At 44.3% G+C, this 20826-nt stretch overlaps 2 protein-coding genes across 2 annotated transcripts in view; both read right to left on the bottom strand.

Annotated features, from left to right (window-relative positions):
* ST6GALNAC1 (ST6 N-acetylgalactosaminide alpha-2,6-sialyltransferase 1) overlaps window positions 1-8291 on the bottom strand; it is a 29364-nt gene extending 21073 nt beyond the window's left edge. Inside the window, exons 1-3 of the mRNA XM_060253219.1 lie at window positions 8173-8291; window positions 2063-2843; window positions 64-232 (exon numbers count right to left, since the gene is read on the bottom strand). Coding sequence (XP_060109202.1) covers window positions 64-232; window positions 2063-2843; window positions 8173-8291 — 1069 coding nt within the window. The remainder of the gene's footprint in view (window positions 1-63; window positions 233-2062; window positions 2844-8172) is intronic.
* A 7224-nt stretch (window positions 8292-15515) lies between these two features.
* Window positions 15516-20826, bottom strand: part of MXRA7 (matrix remodeling associated 7) — a 99046-nt gene continuing 93735 nt past the window's right edge. The window contains exon 4 of the mRNA XM_060253498.1: window positions 15516-15744. Within this exon, the coding sequence (XP_060109481.1) occupies window positions 15630-15744 (115 nt within the window). The 3' untranslated portion in view covers window positions 15516-15629. The remainder of the gene's footprint in view (window positions 15745-20826) is intronic.

Consider the following 20826-nt stretch of genomic DNA (forward strand, 5'->3'; position numbering starts at 1 on the left):
GTTCCAGTGGGAAGAAGACCCATTATTAGCCCCTTCTTTCTCTCCCCTGGTTGAGTTACTCACATGAGTAATTTAGCTCCATGAACCCAAAAGGTGGTGGGAAATGCTCCATGCGTTCCCATTCACTGTCACTGAAGTGACTTCTGTCCATAAAGATTGTGATGTTAGGCAGGAAAATGCCCTGCAGCCAGTCAGACTTGGCAGACTTGACCCGCAGTGAATTTGGACAGGTCTTGAAAGACAAAGAAAAGGAAACAAAGTTGGGAGGTGACAATTGAACACAGAGGATTTGCACAATCAATAGCGGTATTCTCTCTCACAGAGGACTATTAATGCAGCTGAAATTCAGTATGTATCTGATGCTGTGTTAAGCATTCTAAGAGCAGAACACATGATGATACCTTCTCCTGCTCTGGATTGTTTTACTGTGGCCAGCAGCAGCTCTCCTCACTCTCAGACAGAAAATGACCTTTCTCAGTTTTTGGTACCTGAAATCCTTTTAGCTGCAGATGCCAACGAATTGATTTGAAACCTTTGGCATGCAAAGCAGGTGCTCCACCACTGAGCTGTGGCCCATCTTCTCATGACTGCTATTTACATATTATGAATGCCCAAGTTCTCCTGGTGCTTTTTTTGACTCTGGCATTATTTCTACAGCATCGGTCTTGGATAGTTTAGACAGCATCTTTTCTCATACATGGTCCCCATAAGAATCCTGTTCCACATTATGCTCTAAGACTGTCCTCCATGAAGAAAAAGAACAATTTAAGCGGTAGCACTTGTGGGATGGAAATCCCTCCCCAGTGAGATCCGCCATGCCTGCTCAACTGAGACCTTTAGGTGACTGGCATTAAAATGTATCTTTTTGGTCAAGGATTCACTAGACACAGAGTTCATTAGCTATTTGACTTACCGGGAGGGAGGGGGTATTAATTTACAGAAATCAGATAACTGTTACATTTCTATTATTTTTCTTCCTGTGTTTTCAATACTGGTTGTAAATAAGGTTGCCAGCTGCCTGGAGAGAAAAAACATCCTTTCCCGTTAATTGAGGCTTAATGAGATCTCATTTACGAGTTGCTGTAATTCCTCTCCTGCTTTGGAAAGCCTCCTCTGCTCATTTACACACGTGAAAGGGAGAGGAGCCTTTTCTCAAGGCCTGTTGGCAACCCTAGTTATAAACTGGTTTGAGCGCCTCCAGAGAAAGCCAGGATATAAATATAAATAAATATAACCTATGTAGAAACTTGCTTGGTGTCTCTGGCTGCATGGAGAACCAGTCTGTACCTATGGAGCCGGTTTAATCCCAGGCTTGTGTTGTTTTTTTAAAAAAAGAGCAGGGAGTAGGTGATGTGAAAGTCCTCTGCTTGAGACCCTGCAGAGCTGCTGCCAGTCTGAGTAGACAATACTAACTTTGATGGACCAATGGTCTAGTTAAGTATAAAGCAGCTTCATGTGTATGTATGTGTGTGTGTGCATGGATGAGGGCCTTGGATCACGAGTCATTGCATGGCTAAATGCTATATACCATCAGGTGTAAAGGTGGCTTCACCGTTGCAGAACTGATGTCCAGTCCTAGATTAGCCAAAGTTTCACTAGATGTCCTAGGTGGGCAAAATAAAACAGAAGTGCAACAGCACCTTAAAGACTAACAACAGTAGCCTTGAAACTCTGGACTTCGTTTTATTTCGCTACGGCAAAATAATATAGCTACCCTTTGAAATTATCTAGGTGGGCACGTCACTCTAAGTTCTCCATCTGTATCTTACTGGGATTTTGTGAGAAAACTGAAGCACAAATAAGAACAATGCACCCTAAAAACAGTCAGACTCTATTGTACTGTGTTGCTTTATTCACCATCTTGAACCTGACCAGTGATAGGAGCTGAGAGAAAGGCCATGAGCCACACGGTTCTCAGTGCACAAAAACAAACCTTGGAACAAAGACACAGACAAGCTTTTGATTCTATCACAGATTGTTATTAACGGCACCAAACCAGCTTTGTATCTGAATGATAATAAACCACGAGTACCTTTCGATTTATGATCATGTATCTACTTACGGACTGTGAAGTTACATTGTCCAGAAGATACTGGTCATCAAAGTCCCAATGGGGCTCAGATTTGAAGTCAGATGCTTTGAACCTTGTATTGTGGATTGCTGAAGAAATGGTATGAGTTCCTTGTCGAGCTCCAGGTGCAGACGCATTGTGAGAATCAGCAACAGATACTGACTTTTCTTTGGCAGACAACTTCATTGAAAGAGGATCTGAAGTCACCAAATGCTGTTCAGATGTGTCTGCTTCCTTTAACAGTCCCTTGGTTTGATTTGTAGCGGATGGTGGTGCCATATACGTAGCCTCAGATTGCTTCCCTCGTTTGTGATCTGGCATTACATCTTTATTTTTCTCTTCCTTTGAACTGGATATTGGCGCTATGCTCCAATCTTGCTTTTGATTGGCAGGTGGTGTTGCACCCTTACCAAGATTTTGATCGGTTACAGGTGTCCCGGCTCTACTTTTAGCTTGCATCTCATTGGCTTGGAGTCTTAATTCCTCCACAGCTTGTTTTTTGTTGTCTGCTGGTACCACAAAACTATCCCTGGTTTGCTGCTCAATAGATGCAGATGCCCGCCCTCCTTCCTTGGCATGCTGTTCTTTGGCATCCAGGTTGTTGTTAAGTGCCAGTCTCTTAACAGCAGCTTGCTCTTGTGCAATATTGTCAGGGCTGAGTATCACCTTTAGTCTCTTTACTCTTTCCTGGTGGGATGCCACAGCTCTTTGGGCATGCTGCTGGATGTTCATTTGCGGCACTCGGGTGGCAGGATGGAAAAAACCAAAGGATCTAAGGGAAGTTCAAAAAACATTTACCGCCAAAATACTTTCATAGAGGATTGCAAACTCATACTAAAGATTTTTGCAGATTGCTGCTTGCATGAGACCGCTGGTAACCATGCGATATCCACCCACTCTGGTCCATAATGAACTCCATACAAACAGCATTTCTGGAGTAAGTGGGAATCCACTGTATAATTGTGGAAAGGCTATTGAAAGATTTTATACCTCAGTAAAAATAATTATAAGAGCCCCCGGTGTAGAGTGGTAAAGCTGCAGTACTGCAGTCTGAACTCTCTGCTCACAACCTGAGTTCCATCCTGGCAGAAGCTGGGTTCAGGTTAGGGATGTGCATTCGGTTCGGCCGAACCGTATTTACAGCTGAATCACCACTGATTCGGCTGTATAAGGAATAGGCTGCAGCCGATTCCCATAGGCGCCCATTATACGGCAGCCGAATACGGCTCGCCGTATACCTCCGAATAGCTATTCGGAAGTATACGGCTGTCAATGCAAAAGGCGGGAAAGTAGCTTCTGCAGCCTCAGGGGAGCTGCTTGCCTACTTTTCCGCCTTTAGTAGCCTCTTCCCGCCTCTCCCATAGCCTCCCTGGGATCAGAGAGAGGGGGAGGGGGAAGAGGAGCCCCAGCAGCCAATCCAAAGCATGCATTTGCAAAATGCATTGTAAATGCATGCTTTGCAGGGCTGTTGTGTGTAGCTGATGGCCCAGCCATCAGCTACATTGTTGTTATTTTGATCTTTTGTTTACTTGGATATCCAAGTAAGCACTGTTGTCTGGCCAATCAGAGAGCAGTGCTATTTTTTGAAATTGCTCTCTGTAGGGCCAGAGAACCTTTTTAAGGAGTCTTCCTGGCTGGATTCCTCCATTGCTGCTGTGTTGGTATATGTTGGTTGGTGTGAGAGATTGTGCTGCTGCTGGCTGGCCCTTGGCTTCAGCTGCTGCCTGCTGCTCTCTCACTCAGACTTACCAGACTTCCCTGGAGTAGAGAAGACAAGGTACGACAGTTTTGGGGTTCTTCTTGTTTTAGTTTTTGTTGGTAAAAGGACTAGAGTCCCTTTACTTATCCAGATTTGGGTGGGTGAGTACTGGGTGGGTAGCCTATTTGGGGTTGGGGTTAGGTTCTGCTGGGGGTGGGGGTGGGTTGCTAATTTGCCCATATCTTAATTTAGTGAGAGGACTTTTAAAAGTGCAGTGTCCTTTTACTTCTCCTGATTTGGGTGGCTTGGATTTCTTGGGGTTAGGGTGAAGGGGGGTTTTTTGGGGGAGGGGGGGTTGGCAAAGTTCCTGTATTGTTAAAAGTTGAGTTTTTTACTGTTTTAAAAGTATTCAGTGTTTGATTTGTTGCTGCTGTGTTGTGCTGCTGCTGTTACTCTTCTCTTCTGGTTCTTGGCAGGGGGGTGCTGTTTGGCCTAATTTCCTAAGTTCCCGTATTGTTAAAAGTTAATTTTTTTACTGTTTTAAAAGTACTGTTTGATTTGTTTACTGTTTGATTTGGTTGGTGTGGGGGTTGGCGAGGGTGTGTGTGGGCTGTGTGGGCTGGGTCACTTTCTTGTTTTTATAGAGTAGATTGTGTGCTCTGTGGCAGGGAAGCTGGCACCTGGGTGCGAGACCCAGAACCAGCAGGCTTGTTGTGGTTGGCCAGCTCTCCCCGTGTTGTTTGGGGCAGGGCTGGAGAGCTGGCATCTGTAGATTGCGTGTTCTGTGGCAGGGAAGCTGGCGCCTGGGTGAGAGACCCAGAACCAGCAGGCTTGTTGTGGTTGGCCAGCTCTCCCCATGTTGTTTGGAGCAGGGCTGGAGAGCTGGCATCTGTAGATTGTGTGTTCTGTGGCAGGGAAGCTGGCACCTGGGTGAGAGACCCAGAACCAACAGGCTTGTTGTGGTTGGCCAGCTCTCCCTGTGTTATTTGGGGCAGAGCTGGAGAGCTGGCATCTGGGTTTGCTGCAGCCAGGTCTGCACTGCAGAGCAGACCTTGAGCCAATTGTGTTTTCTGTGGCAGTGATGTTGGCAACTGAGTTTATATTGGTTCCAGGCCTGCAGGGTTCATAGAGTAGATAGAGGGATGTAGTGCATTTGGGTCCTATAGAGATTCTCTGGTGTGAAGTTAGGTTTGGCTTTGGGTGCCCCAGGAATTGGACCCCCTGGCCCAATTTTTTTTTGGCCTTGTGGGTTTTGTGTGGGATAGTGCCCTGAAGCTGCACAGCAGTTTGGGGGGCTCTCCTCAAAACCCCCTGCTCCCCAGAGCCACTTTTCCCACGACAATTACAGTGAGGAAGTGGCTAATTGGGCTTTCCCCATCATTGTTGGCAATGGGCCTTTTGGGGAGCCCAAAGACAGGGACCCCCTGGCCCAATCTTTTTGGGACTTGGGGGTTTTGTAGGGGAGAGTCCCCTGCGGGTTCCCTGCAGTTTTTGGGGCTCTCCCTCAAACCCCCTGCCCCCCAGTAGCCTCTAATTATGCCCTATGTTGCCATTGATTTCAATGGCCCATAGGGTATAATGATGGAATAGGGGCACCCTTTTTGGGTGCCCCTGGAATGGGATCCCCTGGCCCAATCTTTTTGGGACTTGGGGGGCTTGGAGGGGAGAGTCCCCTGCAGGTCCCCTGCAAATTTGGGGGCTCTCCCTCAAACCCCCTCCCCTCCAGATGGCCTCAAATATACCCTATTTGCCATTGATTTCAATGGCCCATAGGGTATAATAGGGCCGTATATTTGGAAATAGCCGCGCATCTACCATATATGCGGCTATTCCGAATGCGGTATTCAACAGTATACGGGGATTCCGAAATTTTCTCCCCCTGTATACTTCTGAATCCGTGTAATACTGATTTTTTTTTTTTTTTTGCACATCCCTAGTTCAGGTAGCCGGCTCAGGTTGACTCAGCCTTCCATCCTACCGAGGTCGGTAAAATGAGTACCCAGCTTGCTGAGGGGAAAATGTAGATGACTGGGGAAGGCAATGGCAAACCACCCCGTAAAAAGTCTGCTGTGAAAAAGTTGTGAAAGCAGCGTCACCCCAGAGTGGGAAACCTTTTAAAAAAATAATTATAAGCAGTGAAGATGAGTTAATTAAACTCACACTCACACAAACTTGCAGAGCTGAAACTGCATAGATGGGCTTGATGGTGTGACACTGTGGACAGCTGCTGCATTGTGAAATGCAGCTGCCAAAATTAATGTGCGGGGGGGGGGGCTGCTTATATATAGAACCACTTGGAAAAGACAATAAGAAAGGAAAACAGTTTGGGAGTGCAAGTGTAATTGCTGGAGGAAAGGAGTTACTGTTCTGTTTCCATCTACCCCTTCCAGCCCTGTTGTGTCTTGGAACAGCTAGAGGAACAATGACTATCCTTTTTACTTCTTCCATTCTCCAGTCCCTTGTTCCATATTTTCAATCCAATGGAACCAGAACAGGTGCTTCTGCTGGCACGGCAGATGAGATCAGTCTATACGCACAGATCCTCGATATAAGGGGGATTTCCCAATATGCAATTCCTGCACTATTGGAGGACGGGATGTTTGTAACTAAACTTAAAAAGTCCTTTCCTTGCCTTTATGGATGACCCATTACACAGATTACTCATTATCATAACTGCTGTGGTTGTACAAATAACAAGGAAACAAAAAGCAATAAGCCCCACGTCCAGCTTTTCCGTGTAATCCTGGTGTGATATTCCAAATGATGAATGCCTCTCAATGGATGCAGCCAAATAATTCAATTTTCAAAGAGGAAAGGGACAAGGTTGTACTAATACCCTTGTTTCACAAAAGCCTTTTCAAGCTATAAAAGACCTCTTGGCAGAGAACTTCTTCAAGCTGCAATAAACCTCTTGGTAGAGAGCTTATTCAAGCTGTAATAGACCTCTTAGCAGAGAGCTTCTTCAAGCTGCAATAAACCTCTTAGCAAATTCTTAAAGCAAAGGCAATCATAGCCCAAATGTTTTCTAACTGATGAGACATTCATCATTTGGAATATCACACCAGGATTACATGGAAAAAGCTGGACAATTTTACCATATAAAGGAAAAGAACTCTTGGTGTAAATGCTTCCTTTTGTTCTAAGGACTGAGTATTACAGTTGTTTTGATGAAAGTAATATATGGTTTTTCTTGTTATGTAATTGGATATAGAAGCTGGTTTCACGTGGGGCTTTTTGTTTCCTTGTTCCTTTCTGCCGTGATACTCTTTGTATGTTGTAGTGGTTGTACAAATATGCAGGTTGGGGTCTGTGGTTGGATGGATGAAGCAGAGTCAGCTGAAACCGAATCCTGCAATCATGGAGGTCCTGTGGCTGAGCCAGGGAGACTCAGAATTGGAGTGTCAATTTCCAACTCTTGACAAAGTGCCTTTAAGACCAGCACCAACAGTGAAGAGTCTGGGTATGATTCCGGACACCTCCCTTTCAATGGAGGCCAGATCACAAATGTCGCCAGATTGGTGTTCTTACATCTGCACCAGGTCAGACAACTAGACCCTTTCCTGTCTCATCCCGGCTTAGCCACAGTGATCCATGCAACCAACAGTCAGCTCCAGATTAGACTACTGTAACTCACACTACACAGGGCTACCCTTGAGACTGACCTGGAAACTTCAGCTGGTCCAGAATGAGGTAGTAAGAGTTCTCACTGGAACTCCGGTAAGAACCCATACCCAACCAGTGATCCACCAGCTGCACTGGCTCCAGATTGATTACTAGATCAGGTTGAAGGTGTTGGTTTTAACCTTTAAAGCTCTACATAGTCTGGGACCAGCATATCTTTGGGATCGCCGCTCCCCAAGAGTGTGACACTCACCAAGTGTGCATAAATAATACAGTTGTGTAGCAATGGGTGATGTGTCACTTACGCATAACCTGACACATGATGACTTGGAATCTGCAGGGTTAAACAGCGAGGCAGGTAAGCGCAAATTTGTTTTAAAACATTCTTTTAACTTTAGATTGTACAGAAGTTTTATTTGCTTGGGGAATACCTTGACATGTCTATTAACAAGAAGAAAGAAATGAGTAAAGGATACCTTGTATGCTTTTAAGTGGGTAAGTGTATTATAGTGATTAGAATGTCAGATTGGGTTCTAAAAAACCTGGGTTCAGTTCCCCGTGGGGAACCATGAAATTCACTAGGTGACTTTAGGTTAGTCTTTCGCTCCCAGGCTGATCTATCCTGCAGGATTGTTGGAGGGAAAGGGGGAGGGAGGCCTGTATGCCATTCTGAACACCTTGAAGGAAAGAAGAGAGGGACAAACAGTTAAACAAAGTATAGTTAAATGACTTACGGTGGGCAATCTATAAAGAACGTTTAAGAAGACAGATCTCTTCTTACCTTAATGGGTGTTTTTCTGCAAAGCCAATGTATGCAGCAAACGACACAAAGAGGAACAAAAAGGTGATGAGAAGCAGCTTGAAGGATACTCTAGGAAGCATCCTCCTGGTTGGTCTCATGGTCTCATGAGAAACAGCCCCAAAGTGCTCTCTCTGCCTTCCCTGCCACACGTATATTGCACAGATGATCAAACCTACAGCTCTGTTTCCCCTCAGGAAGGGAGGGCAATACAAACATTCCATTTGGGTGCTCTAGGGATTATTCAGAATAGTTTTTCTTTCAGAAAAGACAGATAAGGAAGGTTTTTTCTTCATGTCAGGCTGATTTCTTTTGTGTGTAGATTTGTGTGGGGCAGAGAAACACCCACAAATCAAACTAGAGCTTTCCGCACAGAAACAGGTCTGTTGAAAGAAATGCAACTCTTTTGTTGTAGGCAAATATTATTTGAGCAGATAATATCACCTGTGCTCCCGCCCCTTTGACAGTTCTATAGAAAGAAGTTAATTCAAACAGGGGTGTTTCTCCCCACTGTATCTGAAGCTGCATCTACCAGAATTCCTTCTTCTACACAACTGTCACTATTTTCAAAGGTAATGGCGTGGTAATGATTTTACTGGCAGCTGAGTGATGGTGACTAGTTGTGAAGGAGGACACAGTTCACGTACAGTTTAATAGCTGCACAGAGGAAGCAATGTTTGCAGCTGCATTAGACCATGATGGAGAGAAAACTGGAACTTCCTATTCCACAGTTACACTAGTTGGGAAGACTGCCATTTAGACATTATGAGAATGCAGTAATTTTGATACGTATTTTTAATTAAGTACAATTACTAAAGCAAGAGGTATAGTGCACCATGCATATATTGGGTATTTTGAAGAACTTCCACAGAAATATGAAAAGACTGTCAAGCATGAAGATTTTTGCCACATTTAATCTATCAGAGCAGATTATAAAATAGACAGTTTCCAGCACTGGCTCAATGTGCACCCACACAAGTGTCCCAGTCAGCACGTGTGCCACTGTATTTTGTATCAGCTGGAGTTTCTGGGTTAGGTTTAAGGGTAGATAAAGAGAGTTGAAGTAATCAAGCCTGGAAGTGATCATTGCATGGATCACTGTTGCCAAGTCATGGGAGGAGAAACTGATCAGGCAACCATAGGGACCTGTGCCTCCATAGAAAGGCAGGCATCCAGGGTCACTCTCAAACTCCTCATTGTTGATGCTGGATCAATGGCACCCCACCAAGGGCTGGAAGTTGGATTCCTGAGCCTATTCATGACCTAGTTGGATTCATGACACGGTAACAGGATCTCCGTCTTTACTAAATTAGCTTCAGCTGGATCTGTTTTAACCATTCAGCTACAGCCTCTAGCACCCTAGGCAAGATATCTGGTGTGCAGTCTGGCCATCCCTCCATCAAAAGATACAGCTTGGTGTCATCAGAATACTGGTGACAACCTGTCCCAAACCGTTGGATTAATTTTGGAGGCTTGGTCCAGAAGCAATGGTCCACCCCTTTGGAGGCTCCGTGTGCTGGGTGGCCATTATGAGGCTGCAGTAGAGCGGCAGCCTTTTCTGAGGCAGGTTGACAGAGAGGACACAGAGAAGTATCTGAGATGTGTCTGTCTCTGAGGTAAGACTTTTTTGGAGGCAGGGGAGGGGACATGCCGGGAAGCCAGAGATGCTGAGTTAGCTGTGATGGGCCAATGGTTTATGGAGTGCATGGGGTGCCAATGCGAGAGCTCCGTTTGGCCACCACCATAGGGTATGATGATGATGATGATGATGATATTATTTTAAATGCCACTGTTTCAGATTCCATCTGCAGTCCTTAGTCCCACATTTTATGATTAAATACCAGTCCTTTATACCCTCCTTTATAATTTTGCATGCCCTATTGAAGTCAAAGTGCACAGTTCTCTGTACTGGAAATGTAAACTCTTTTAAAACCACTTTAGTCTCACTATGTGGGGAAAAGGCAATCTATAAATGTGTTAAAATATATAAACACAGAATAAAAGCATTTGCTTGAAACTGCCCTGAGCATATTGGAGCTTGTAACCCCACAGGTTACCTTTCACTGGTGGTCTGCCAGTCACAACAGTATTACAACCTTCCTTCACAATTTTCTTTTCTTCCACAAGTTGAATAGAACTTGGGGGTTTTTTGACTAATCTTTCCATCGCAAAATTCCAGGTTCAAGTCTGGCATGGCTTCCACTACCACCATTGCTTCTGGACCAAGCAAGCTTTGTCTATCAGCTGCTACAACTGCCTCCAAGGCTTTCAAAATGGATGGCTTGCTGGAGTCATCATTAGACATGGGCAGCTTGGGCACCTTTCTTGCTGGAGCTCCACAAAGAATGAGGATATGAGCTGTTAACAATGCCATTACTTCTCATGGGGGGGCTGCATTGCTGGAAAAATACTTTTACTTATTTTTACTGCAGGTATGAGAAAACCCCACTCCACCTCACCTGTACTATTGCTTTGCAGCCACCGAAACACACTCAAAACGACTTGGAGGCTGAGCTTTGCAGTCTTTACTTTTGAGATGACTGCATCACTACCAGTCCTGAAGCGCTGGGCCGGTATAACAGGCTTTACATTAGAGGGGCAACCTCCCAAGGCATAGACAATAGTTACTGTGCTGCTAGGGAGAGAGCGAAGCGCAGCCCTCTTCCCCAGCTCGGAACTTTCTTTGGAGAGAGTTGCTGCAGCCAGTTCTTATTTTGGGGAAAGGTGACTTCATGCGGTCTTCTTTAACTAAGGGACAAATCACCCGCCAGTCTCCCCCCACCTGTTCTGAACTAGACCACTCAGCAGTGACCGGTCATCCCAATCGCTTCGCGCTCAGTTGTCAGGCAGTCAAAACAGCAGAAAAGCGACAAGCCGCCAACTCACCAACTGCTAGCTTACTCCAAACTTAGGGTTGCCAATCCCCAGGTGGGGGCAGGGGAACCCCCGGTTTGGAGGCCCTCCCCTCGCTTCAGGGTCATCAGAAAGCGGAGGGAGGGGAGGTAAATGTCTGCTGGGAATTCTATTATTCCCTATGGAGATTTATTCCCATAGAAAATCATGGAGAATTGATCCACGAGTAACTGGGGCCCTGGGGGGGCTATTTTGGGGGGTAGATACACCAAATTTTCAGTACAGCATCTAGTGTCTCACCCCAAAATACCCCCCAAGTTTCAAAAATATTGGATCAGGGGGTCCAATTCTATGAGCCCCCAAAGAAGGTGCCCCTATCCTTCATTATTTCCTATGGAAGGAAGGAATTGAAAAGGTGTGCTGTCCCTTTAAATGTGATGGCCAGAACTCCCTTTGGAGTTCAATTATGCTTGTCACAGCCTTGATCTTGGCTCCACCCCTAATGTCTCCTGTCTCCACCCCCAAAGTCTCCTGGCTCCACCCCCAAAGTCCCCAGGTATTTCTTGAATTGGACTTGGCAACTCTATCCGAACTCAGACCGCTGCCTTGGCAAACATATCCTTCCGGGCCATATCGGGGAATACCCACACGTCACATTAATCTCGGATAGTTCGTTTCACTTAGCCCTCACATCCGGGCAATTTAAGGATTATTTCCAAGTACAAGCGCAGTAAAGGCCCAGCTCTTTCTCTCGTCGATCGACATCCAATTTTGTTTTTTTTTTAAAAAAGCTCCTGTTAGAAAACAGCACATAAGATGCGTATCACGGGAGGGCGGTTTTTCGTTGGGTGTGTGCCTGCTTCGTGGGAGTCAGAGTCAATAAAATAAAGCGGCTGCATTTCATATGTTCGTCGTGCTCCATCCTTAACGTGATAGGTAAAGGGAGGACTGCACAAAAATAGTTGAAGCAGAAGTTGCAGGATTGCAGGCCTGGCTCAGAATGGAGCCCACGAGTTTCAACTTGCGAGAATGGGGTGGATTCCAACTTCTGCTGCCTATTTTGTGCATGAGACAGTCAGCAGGTCTGTGTCAAAGTGAGAGGAATGCCTGTTGCTTCCACAAAGGTCCGTCAAGAAGGCTACGGTGCTACTGGGAATATTATAAGGAGTGCTGAAAAATATTTATGTCATGTTCATCATCATAGGGAACGGGTGCAATGTAGCACCTAAGAGTAAACAAGAATAGGGGAGGTCCCAGGTTCAAATTTGCCCCCCCTCCCCCATCTGCAATAGGAGAATAATACTGACCTACCTTGTGGGACTCTTGTGACGTTATATATGCAAAGTATTCAGAAGTGAGTGTCTGCCTTGGGAGAGACTTTTATCAAGGGCAGAGCTGCTGCTGCCTGCATTGACCTGCTGATTAGTTTGTTGATGCAAGTAGTAATTGTGAAATTTGGGTCTCTTTTGTATGTCCTTTTTGCATATTGTAAACTACTTTGGGTCCACATTGTGTGGAGAAGAAGAAGAAGAAGATATTGGATTTGCATCCCGCCAGCCACTCCGAAGAGTCTCAGAGTGGCTCACAATCTCCTTTACCTTCCTCCCCCCACAACAGACACCCTGTGAGGTAGATAAAGATATTGGATTTATATCCCGCCCTCCACTCCGAAGAGTCTCAGAGCGGCTCATGATCTCCTTTTCCTTCCTCCCCCCACAACAGACACTCTGTGAGGTAGATAAAGATATTGGATTCATATCCCACCCTCTACTCCGAAGAGTCTCAGAGTGGCTCACAATCTCCTTTTCCTTCCTCCCCCACAACAGACACCCTGTGAGGTAGATAAAGATATTGGATTTATATCCCGCCCTCCACTCTGAAGAGTCTCAGAGCAGCCCATGATCTCCTTTCCCTTCCTCCCCCACAACAGACACCCTGTGAGGTGGGTGGGGCTGGAGAGGGCTCTCACAGCAGCTGCCCTTTCAAGGACAACCTCTGCCAGAGCTATGGCTGACCCAAGGTCATGCCAGCAGGTGCAAGTGGAGGAGTGGGGAATCAAACCCGGTTCTCCCAGATAAGAGTCCGCACACTTAACCACTACACCAAACTGGCTCTCCTGGAGAAAAGCAGGGAAGAAGTTCCTTAAGTAAATAAAACACTGAAGATGATCTGTGCATGCTATATTTGTGTGTTAAGTGCCATGGAACTGATTCCAGTTTATGGAGCTCCTATGAATTAATGACCTTCAAAATAGCCTCGCTCAGGTTTTGCAAACTGAGGCTTCCTTGATTGAGTCAATCCATTTGATGCTGGGGAACAAAGTCTGAGCCCAGTGACACCTTTAAGACCAGCAAAGACAGCAAAATGGAGAGCCAGTTTGGTGTAGTGGTTAAGTGTGCAGACTCTTATCTGGGAGAACCGGGTTTGATTCCCCACTCCTCCACTTGCACCTGCTAGCATGGCCTTGGGTCAGCCATAGCTCTGGCAGAGGTTGTCCTTGAAAGGGCAGCTGCTGTGAGAGTCCTCTCCAGCCCCACCCACCTCACAGGGTGTTTGTTGTGGGGGAGGAAGGTAAAGGAGATTGTGAGCCGCTCTGAGACTCTTCGGAGTGGAGGGCGGGATATAAATCCAATATCTTCTTCTTCTTCTTATTATTATTCAAGGTATAAGCTTTCAGGTGCGTGCACCCTGTATCTGAAGAAGTGTGCGTACACATGAAAGCTTATTCCTTGAGTAATACTTTGTCAGTCTTAAAGGAGCCATCAGAGGCAAACTTTGTTCTGCTGCTTCAAACCAATATCGCTTTCAACACCAGAATCTATCTCATGTTGGGTCTTTTTCTTTTCCGGCTGTCTTCATCTTTTCCAAGCATTATTGTCTTTCCCAATGACTCTTGTATTCTGATAATGTGATCAATAGTATGCTAAGTACTATGGCTGTAATAACGCTAAGCATTTATACAATTCTTTCTTATGTGCCCTTGCCTAGGAGAAAGTGGGCTTCTCTAAATCCACAGGCTTACACTGGAGCAGTACTTATATAGGATTGCACTAACTGGTGGTTAAAGCAATTATCTACCTTTTATTGATCCAAACTAGGATGAAATTAGAATAGCAGTAGTCACAGCTGAAACAGAACTGATTCAGTAAGTGCGATAGTTTTAATGTCTGGTTGCTATTATCCCTACTAGCACACTTTCACACTGTATCAATGAAATAGGTACAGGACCTTGTTGTTATGGGTAAAGAATGTCGGTGTTACTTAAGTTGTGTTTCATTTTGGCATTGCCTGCCAAATATATCTAATTTGGCAGGGGTAGTGCTGCCTAACTGGTTTTGAGAAATTTTCTAGTATATACAGAATTCTTAAAATGTAAATATTTCAATACATGTGTGTGTTTTGACCATGAAAATACACAAAACTGATAAGCTCTTGTCTTTGAAAGTATGTTTTTTGGATAACTGGAAATATATTGTTTATAGGAGTTACTGATGTTGTTTTGGCTAGTTCATAGACATTACAGAAGCACCTTAGTTAGTTGCTTTGTTTGCTACCATGCTATGAATCTTTTGTTAATTGTTACATAAAACAAACATGCTTTTTAATAAAATATTGGAGGGATTGTGGATGCTCTCCAGATAAAGATAGATTAGGGCAAGATTAGAATTTTACTAGGTTCACAGAGTTCTCTGGGAAGTCTTCTCTACTTTTGCATGAGTCCCAATCTGCTAGCATGGCTCTAAATAGTCTAAGGACAAATCCCAAGTATTCAGGCAGTCTCTCTTATAGTTAATTACACACATACAGTCTCACCACCAGGCTCAATTTATGTTAAACTAGGATAAATTTATTGAAGAAATTGTAACACAGAATTTTTTTAGAAGAAAAGATTGTAGAAAATTGATTTCTTTGGAAACAAATGAGAGATCATATGGTGAATATGTAGTAGAAATTCTTTACTCTTAGCAATAATGTGTTTCTGAAGAGCTGAGTATTTATAAAGCTGTCTGATTTCCAGACATTCTGTCAACATGAATCATTCACATTTTGAGCTATGCTCGTACATTCGCATCTTGAATATATGAAACTTTCTTGTACTGAGTCAGACCATTAGTCTGTTTCTAGTTTGATACTACTACGACTGGCAGCAGCAGAGCCAGAGAAAGGTGATCCTTAACTGATAGGCTCAGAGACTGGTGCACCAAGCATGTGTTCTTCCACTGAGCCACAGCTCCTCTCTTCTCCTTGGTACACATGGCTTCAGAAACATCTTTGTTGAGATCCGTCATATCTTTGCACAAAAGTTATCTCAAAGCATCACTACAAAGTAATGGCCTATGTAACCTAGGGCTATAATTGGTACATTCTGTTTTAAGTACATTTTAAAGCCCAGTTAATTTTAGGATTAAGAGATTCTTCACTAGCCAAAAACAATCACAAGACATTTATGTAAAACGCTTTTCTTCTGAGGAAGCAGGTCTTAACTTCTTTTCCAGAGGCCTAAACAATCTCAAGCGTTATCTTGAAGTACTCTGCAGCTTTCAGTGTACCAAAGGACTAAGGAAACGGTGGTGAGACTTGGTGGCTTACATGTCATAAAGCTTAAGCTGTTCTTTGATATCAGTTTCAGTCATCTCCCCAAATGTTTCTGCTTTTTCCTTCATGAGACTGAAGATGGCAGCCAACTGCTGTCTCTGAATCCTGCCAAGAAGAGAAGAAAAATAACAAAAAAGGAAAAATGGAAATTCCAAGAGTCTTTCTGAATCGGATCGATGGAGTTAAACAAGACACATCATGACAGCTTGCAGTAATGTCCGGTGTCATTACAGAGAGTGTGTGCGCGCGTCAGGGGCATGTAATGTGATGAAATGCATTCAAAATCAAAAGCCTGTTATGGTTGGACATGTTAACAAAGCCTTTCTCTGACATACAGAATAGAAGATAGCCTAAAAGAGGCTAGAAACTTTGAGCGTTTTCGCACTGACCTTAATGGGCAGCGTCTGCGCGGATTTCGCACTAATTGCTCCGCAGAAGCCGGAAGAGCCGCAAGGTCTCGCGGCTTTTGCGTCACAAATGTAAACTGCTTTTTGGCGGTTTACATTTGCGACGCAAAAGCCGCGGGACCTTGCGGCTCTTCCGGCTTCTGCGGAGCAATTAGTGCGAAATCCGCGCAGACGCTGCGCGGTGAAGAGGGACGTCGCTGCCGATTAAGGTCAGTGCAAAAACGCTCTTTATGTATTAGAGCCAGATATTCAGTTCTGCTAATGGTAGAGCTATAGAAGCTCGGAGGAAGCTTCTTTGTGCAGGTGGAAGGTTCCTTGTGTCAGAGAAAGGCACTACTATTACTTAACAGATTACTTTGGATGCTTGATTTATCCTGAGTGTGCTCATGTATTATCAGGAGATGGCCTTGCAGTTCTTCATTGAGTATCACCTTCAGCCTCTTTTGTTATTCACCAGAGCCCCTTTGTCAGATACATGGTGTAATATGAGATCTTTTTTGCCTTGGCTTTCATAATTTCCCTCGGGGGCATTTGGTGGAAATGACAGCCACTGAGGGATGAAGCAAGGAAACTTTCCTGTGGATGTGTCATTACCACTGTAAGCACAAACTGCATGGAGAATTGTCTCTCTTCCTCCCTTTCTAATTTAGTGCTGCATTCTGAGGAAGGGTCCTAGTTTGCTGAACTACTATATTACATACTAAGTTGACATTAATGGACAGTCTCCACAAGCAGAGAGTCCCAACAGAGCATGCACAGACCACAAGAGAGCAGAACTTCAGTGTTGAGTATGATGTGGAGGAACGTATTGCACTTCAAGCAAAGGCATAATCTCAGTAAGGACCTTGTTTTGTAATTTCCCCCATCCCTTAAATAGTGGTCATGCACCTCACTGTGCTCCATGCCAGTTTCATGTATGTGAAATGAATTTTCTCTGAACAGCCTGAACTTGGAACGAATCTTAATTCTACAGAAATGAATGTATTGCTCTTGACAACAGATATGGTTTCTTCATGGACTTTTTAAAAGGTCTAATCTTCCATAAAGTCTTGATAAACAGATCCAGTAATTAATCTTTGTCAAAATGCAGCCATAATCCCATAGGGGCAACACAGGTTTAATTCATGGGAGGTTGATACAAGATCTGAGCAGAGCACAATGGGATACTTGTTCAAAAGCAATTCTTCTGTTTCAAGAAGACCCACTTTGCAAATTCTTTATATGTAAATACCATATATTGGTCATAATGTATTCAGAACATCTTACATTAGAAGGTGCTTTCCGCTTGGGGCTCTGATCCTAAACACACTTTTGCCATAGAAAAGTATTTCAGCAGCACTTTAGAAATCCCAGTTCAATTCAAAAATCAAGTATATGTTCCTTCCCTTATACAGTCACATTAGAAGTCTGCTGAGGCTTAAAATGGAAACTAGTACTGGCTTTTTTGCAATGTAAGATACTGACTGAGTCAAATTCTAAGGCAGATTTGGAATCCTAAAAGCTAATAAGATTACTGTGACATGAACTTTATTGTTATTTTCTACAACAGACTAATGCAGCTCTTATTCTGGAATAACACCTGTCCCAACCCAGCAAATCACAGAGAAGTCATGGAGGTCTGTGGCATGCCTTTATATCCAAGGTAGTAGATCCAAGAACAGAAGTACACAAGGAGTTGACGGTATCATATATGTTCTATACCGGGGTGGCCAATGGTAGCGCTTCAGATTTTTTTTTGCCTACAACTCCCATCAGCCCCAGCCAGCATGGCCATGCTGGCTGGGGCTGATGGGAGTTGTAGGCAAAAAAAATCTGGAGAGCTACCGTTGGCCACCCCTGTTCTATACAGTACCCTACACATAACTCACAGAAGCCACTTCCCCATGAATTTATCCAGTGATACTGCTGAAATGTTTAAAGGCCCATCTCCACGTGGGCTGGTCAAATTGTATAGGTCCTTGCCACCCTATCATTGACCCCAGTCCAAGCTAGGTAATGACTGCAAGGTAAATATCAGGGCTTTTTTTTCTGCGAAAAGGAGTGCCAGAACTCTCAAAAGGAAAATGAAGGAGAAACACACGGGTGCTCCTCATGAACTTAAAACATTTTTGTTTTAGAATTTTGTTTACACAAGGAGGTTCTGGAACTCCATTCTACCATGTTTCCCCAGGAAAAAAAGCTTTGGTAAATACCAACATGGCTCACCACCTCCCTGGGTTGAGAGCCCTTTGAATGTTGAATCAGTGCTGTGGGATGAACTTATGGAAAAGTAGCTCCCCACGCCACTGCTTCAAAGAGCTAAAAGGCACCTGCCATCTTGAATTTCTGCAGTTTCACTCTGGTAATTTCTTTATTGGGAAATGTAGAAATGTTGACACGATGAGGGTGAAGAATAACAGATTCTCAGGCGGCAACATAAAGAAGCATTTGTAAGTCATACAAATGCATTAGAAATGCTTTTTAAAATGAATATGCAATGTAAGGGCTTCTTAACACTCCCCCCCCCCCCCCCGCAATGATGCTCCATATAAAATGGCAAAATCTTGCTGCTTTCTCCCAGTCCTTTTTTAGCAACAGACAGCTGGGTAGGAAAATCTTAAGTCCATTGAGCGACCTTCTATTGCAGACTGCAGCCTCCATAGTTACATCTTGTAAGAGAAGAAAATGCTGAAGAAAAACTACACACAGTTTAGCATCATGTGCACTTTTGGCCTTTAGTCATTGTGGACTGAAAAGTGGTTACCAGTAGGGAAGGGCATGAACTGGGAAAATGGAGATTTGTAAAGGTTTGTGATATCTCACAAACCACAGACCTCCACAAATCTTTCCATTTAATGAACATATGAAGCTGCCTTATACTGAATCAGACCCTCGGTCCATCAAAGTCAGTATTGTCTACTTAGACTGGCAGCGGCTCTCCAGGGTCTCAAGCTGAGGTTTTTCACACCTATTTGCCTGGACCCTTTTTTGGAGATGCCAGGAATTGAACCTGGGACCTTCTGCTTCCCAAGCAGATGCTCTACCACTGAGCCACCGTCCCTCACCAAAGAACCGGTTCAAGGATCCCTTTAAATGACTTTTGCAAGCCATACTACCACAGTGGTGCAACTTGCAAGTGAACTCAGAAGGCATTTATTTATTTATTCAATTTATAAACCACTCTCCCCCAAAGGACTCAGGGCATTGTACATCATGCTAAAACATATAAATTAAATTAAATATCAATTAATTGATTGATTCCAAAATAAAACCATTAAAATATAATCATTGATGGCATTTAGTATATTTCTCTCCCTCCATACAAGGCGAAGAATGGTTCAGGTGCAACAGGGAGGGGGACCATTGCTGTTCTCAACCATAGCCTGGCAAACATCTCTGTCTTGCATGCCCTGTATAATGTCCCACAGGGCACGGATATCACCATGTAGAGAGTTCCACCAGGCAGGAACTTGTGAGTCACGCTTGCGAGCTGGTGGTGGTGTGGCTTGCAAAAACCATTTGAAGGGATCTCTTTAAATGGCTTTTGCAAGCGGCAATGCCACAGCACAACTCACAAGTTCATGCCACCATGGCAGTGCTGGTGTGGCTTTGCCACCTGGGAGGTTTGTGAAGATGGGATGGCATGAACCGAGGTTTGGGAAGCACAAACTAATGAATTTCAGATTGTAATTTGGTTTGTGCCCATCCCTAGTTACCAGCTTTTATGTAGTAGAATAGCTGATATGCGCTGTTAACAATCCATTGTACTTGGCTTGTAGAAATCTATTGCAAGCCAGGTTCCCATATTTGGTAGTTGATATTCTTGGACATTCTTGACTGACTGTGCAACCAACATCTTTTTAAAGCAATGTAAGGATATATCCGGTGCCTCTTAGGCTCTTTTCCAATAGCATACTTGTGACGGACTCAGGCCCTTAGCCTGAGTAGCTGAGAAACAGGCTTGCAGCAAATGGCTGGAACGTTGCCCAAGCAATGGAAAAGTATCCTTTGGAGGTTTGCTCAGCAGAAAATCACCTCAGGATTTTTAGTCTTAGCCAGGGGGTCTTCGAGAGAAGTCTTCAGTATACCAGTCTGAAGTGAAGACAGTGGGCTTAGGCCGGGCAGTTGTAAAACCAACTGGACAAGGGGCTGAGAGCGGCCAGAGTGGCTGAGCTCCTTGTGGGAGACAGAACTGAGTAGACTCTGTCTGGAAGAGGGAGTTGTCAGACGGTTTGAAACTCTGAGGGAGATTTTGTCAGTGCATCAGGCAATCTCCAGGTACAAACTAGATCACACATACACACTGAGGGGAGAACTGGATTCTGGTGGTCAGCAGGGTTGCCCAAGACTCAGACCAGAGGACTAGCTGTGGGGCTGAGATGCATCGGAATTGAGAGGTGTGAGTCCTGGAAGATAGCTAGTGTGAAAGGGTCTGTGAGGAAGAATACTGACACCAGTCAAGAGTTCTCTATGTGTGTGTGGAAAAGTGATTGAAGTTTGTTATTTATATGATTTGACACTGCCTAAGTTAGGGTAAGACATCTGAAGAAACAGCATTCTGAGTGCCCAGAAGGCACAGACAGCCTGTGTGAAGCCGAGTCTCGTGGGACTCTGAAACCTGCCTGGTTTATAGTTTATTTCAAAGATCCTCTGCCAAAGTTGTGTTATATTTTACCTCAGCCTGATTAGTCTCTACTCTCTGTAATTGTTTTATTCTGCCAACCAGCTGCCAACTGATTTGCCTCTTGCATAGTAAACAGTTCCAATCTATATTCTTTCATCCCTCTTCCTTGTCTTTTGT

This window comes from Heteronotia binoei, chromosome 13, assembly GCF_032191835.1.
Source record: "Heteronotia binoei isolate CCM8104 ecotype False Entrance Well chromosome 13, APGP_CSIRO_Hbin_v1, whole genome shotgun sequence".
NCBI lineage: Eukaryota > Metazoa > Chordata > Lepidosauria > Squamata > Gekkonidae > Heteronotia > Heteronotia binoei.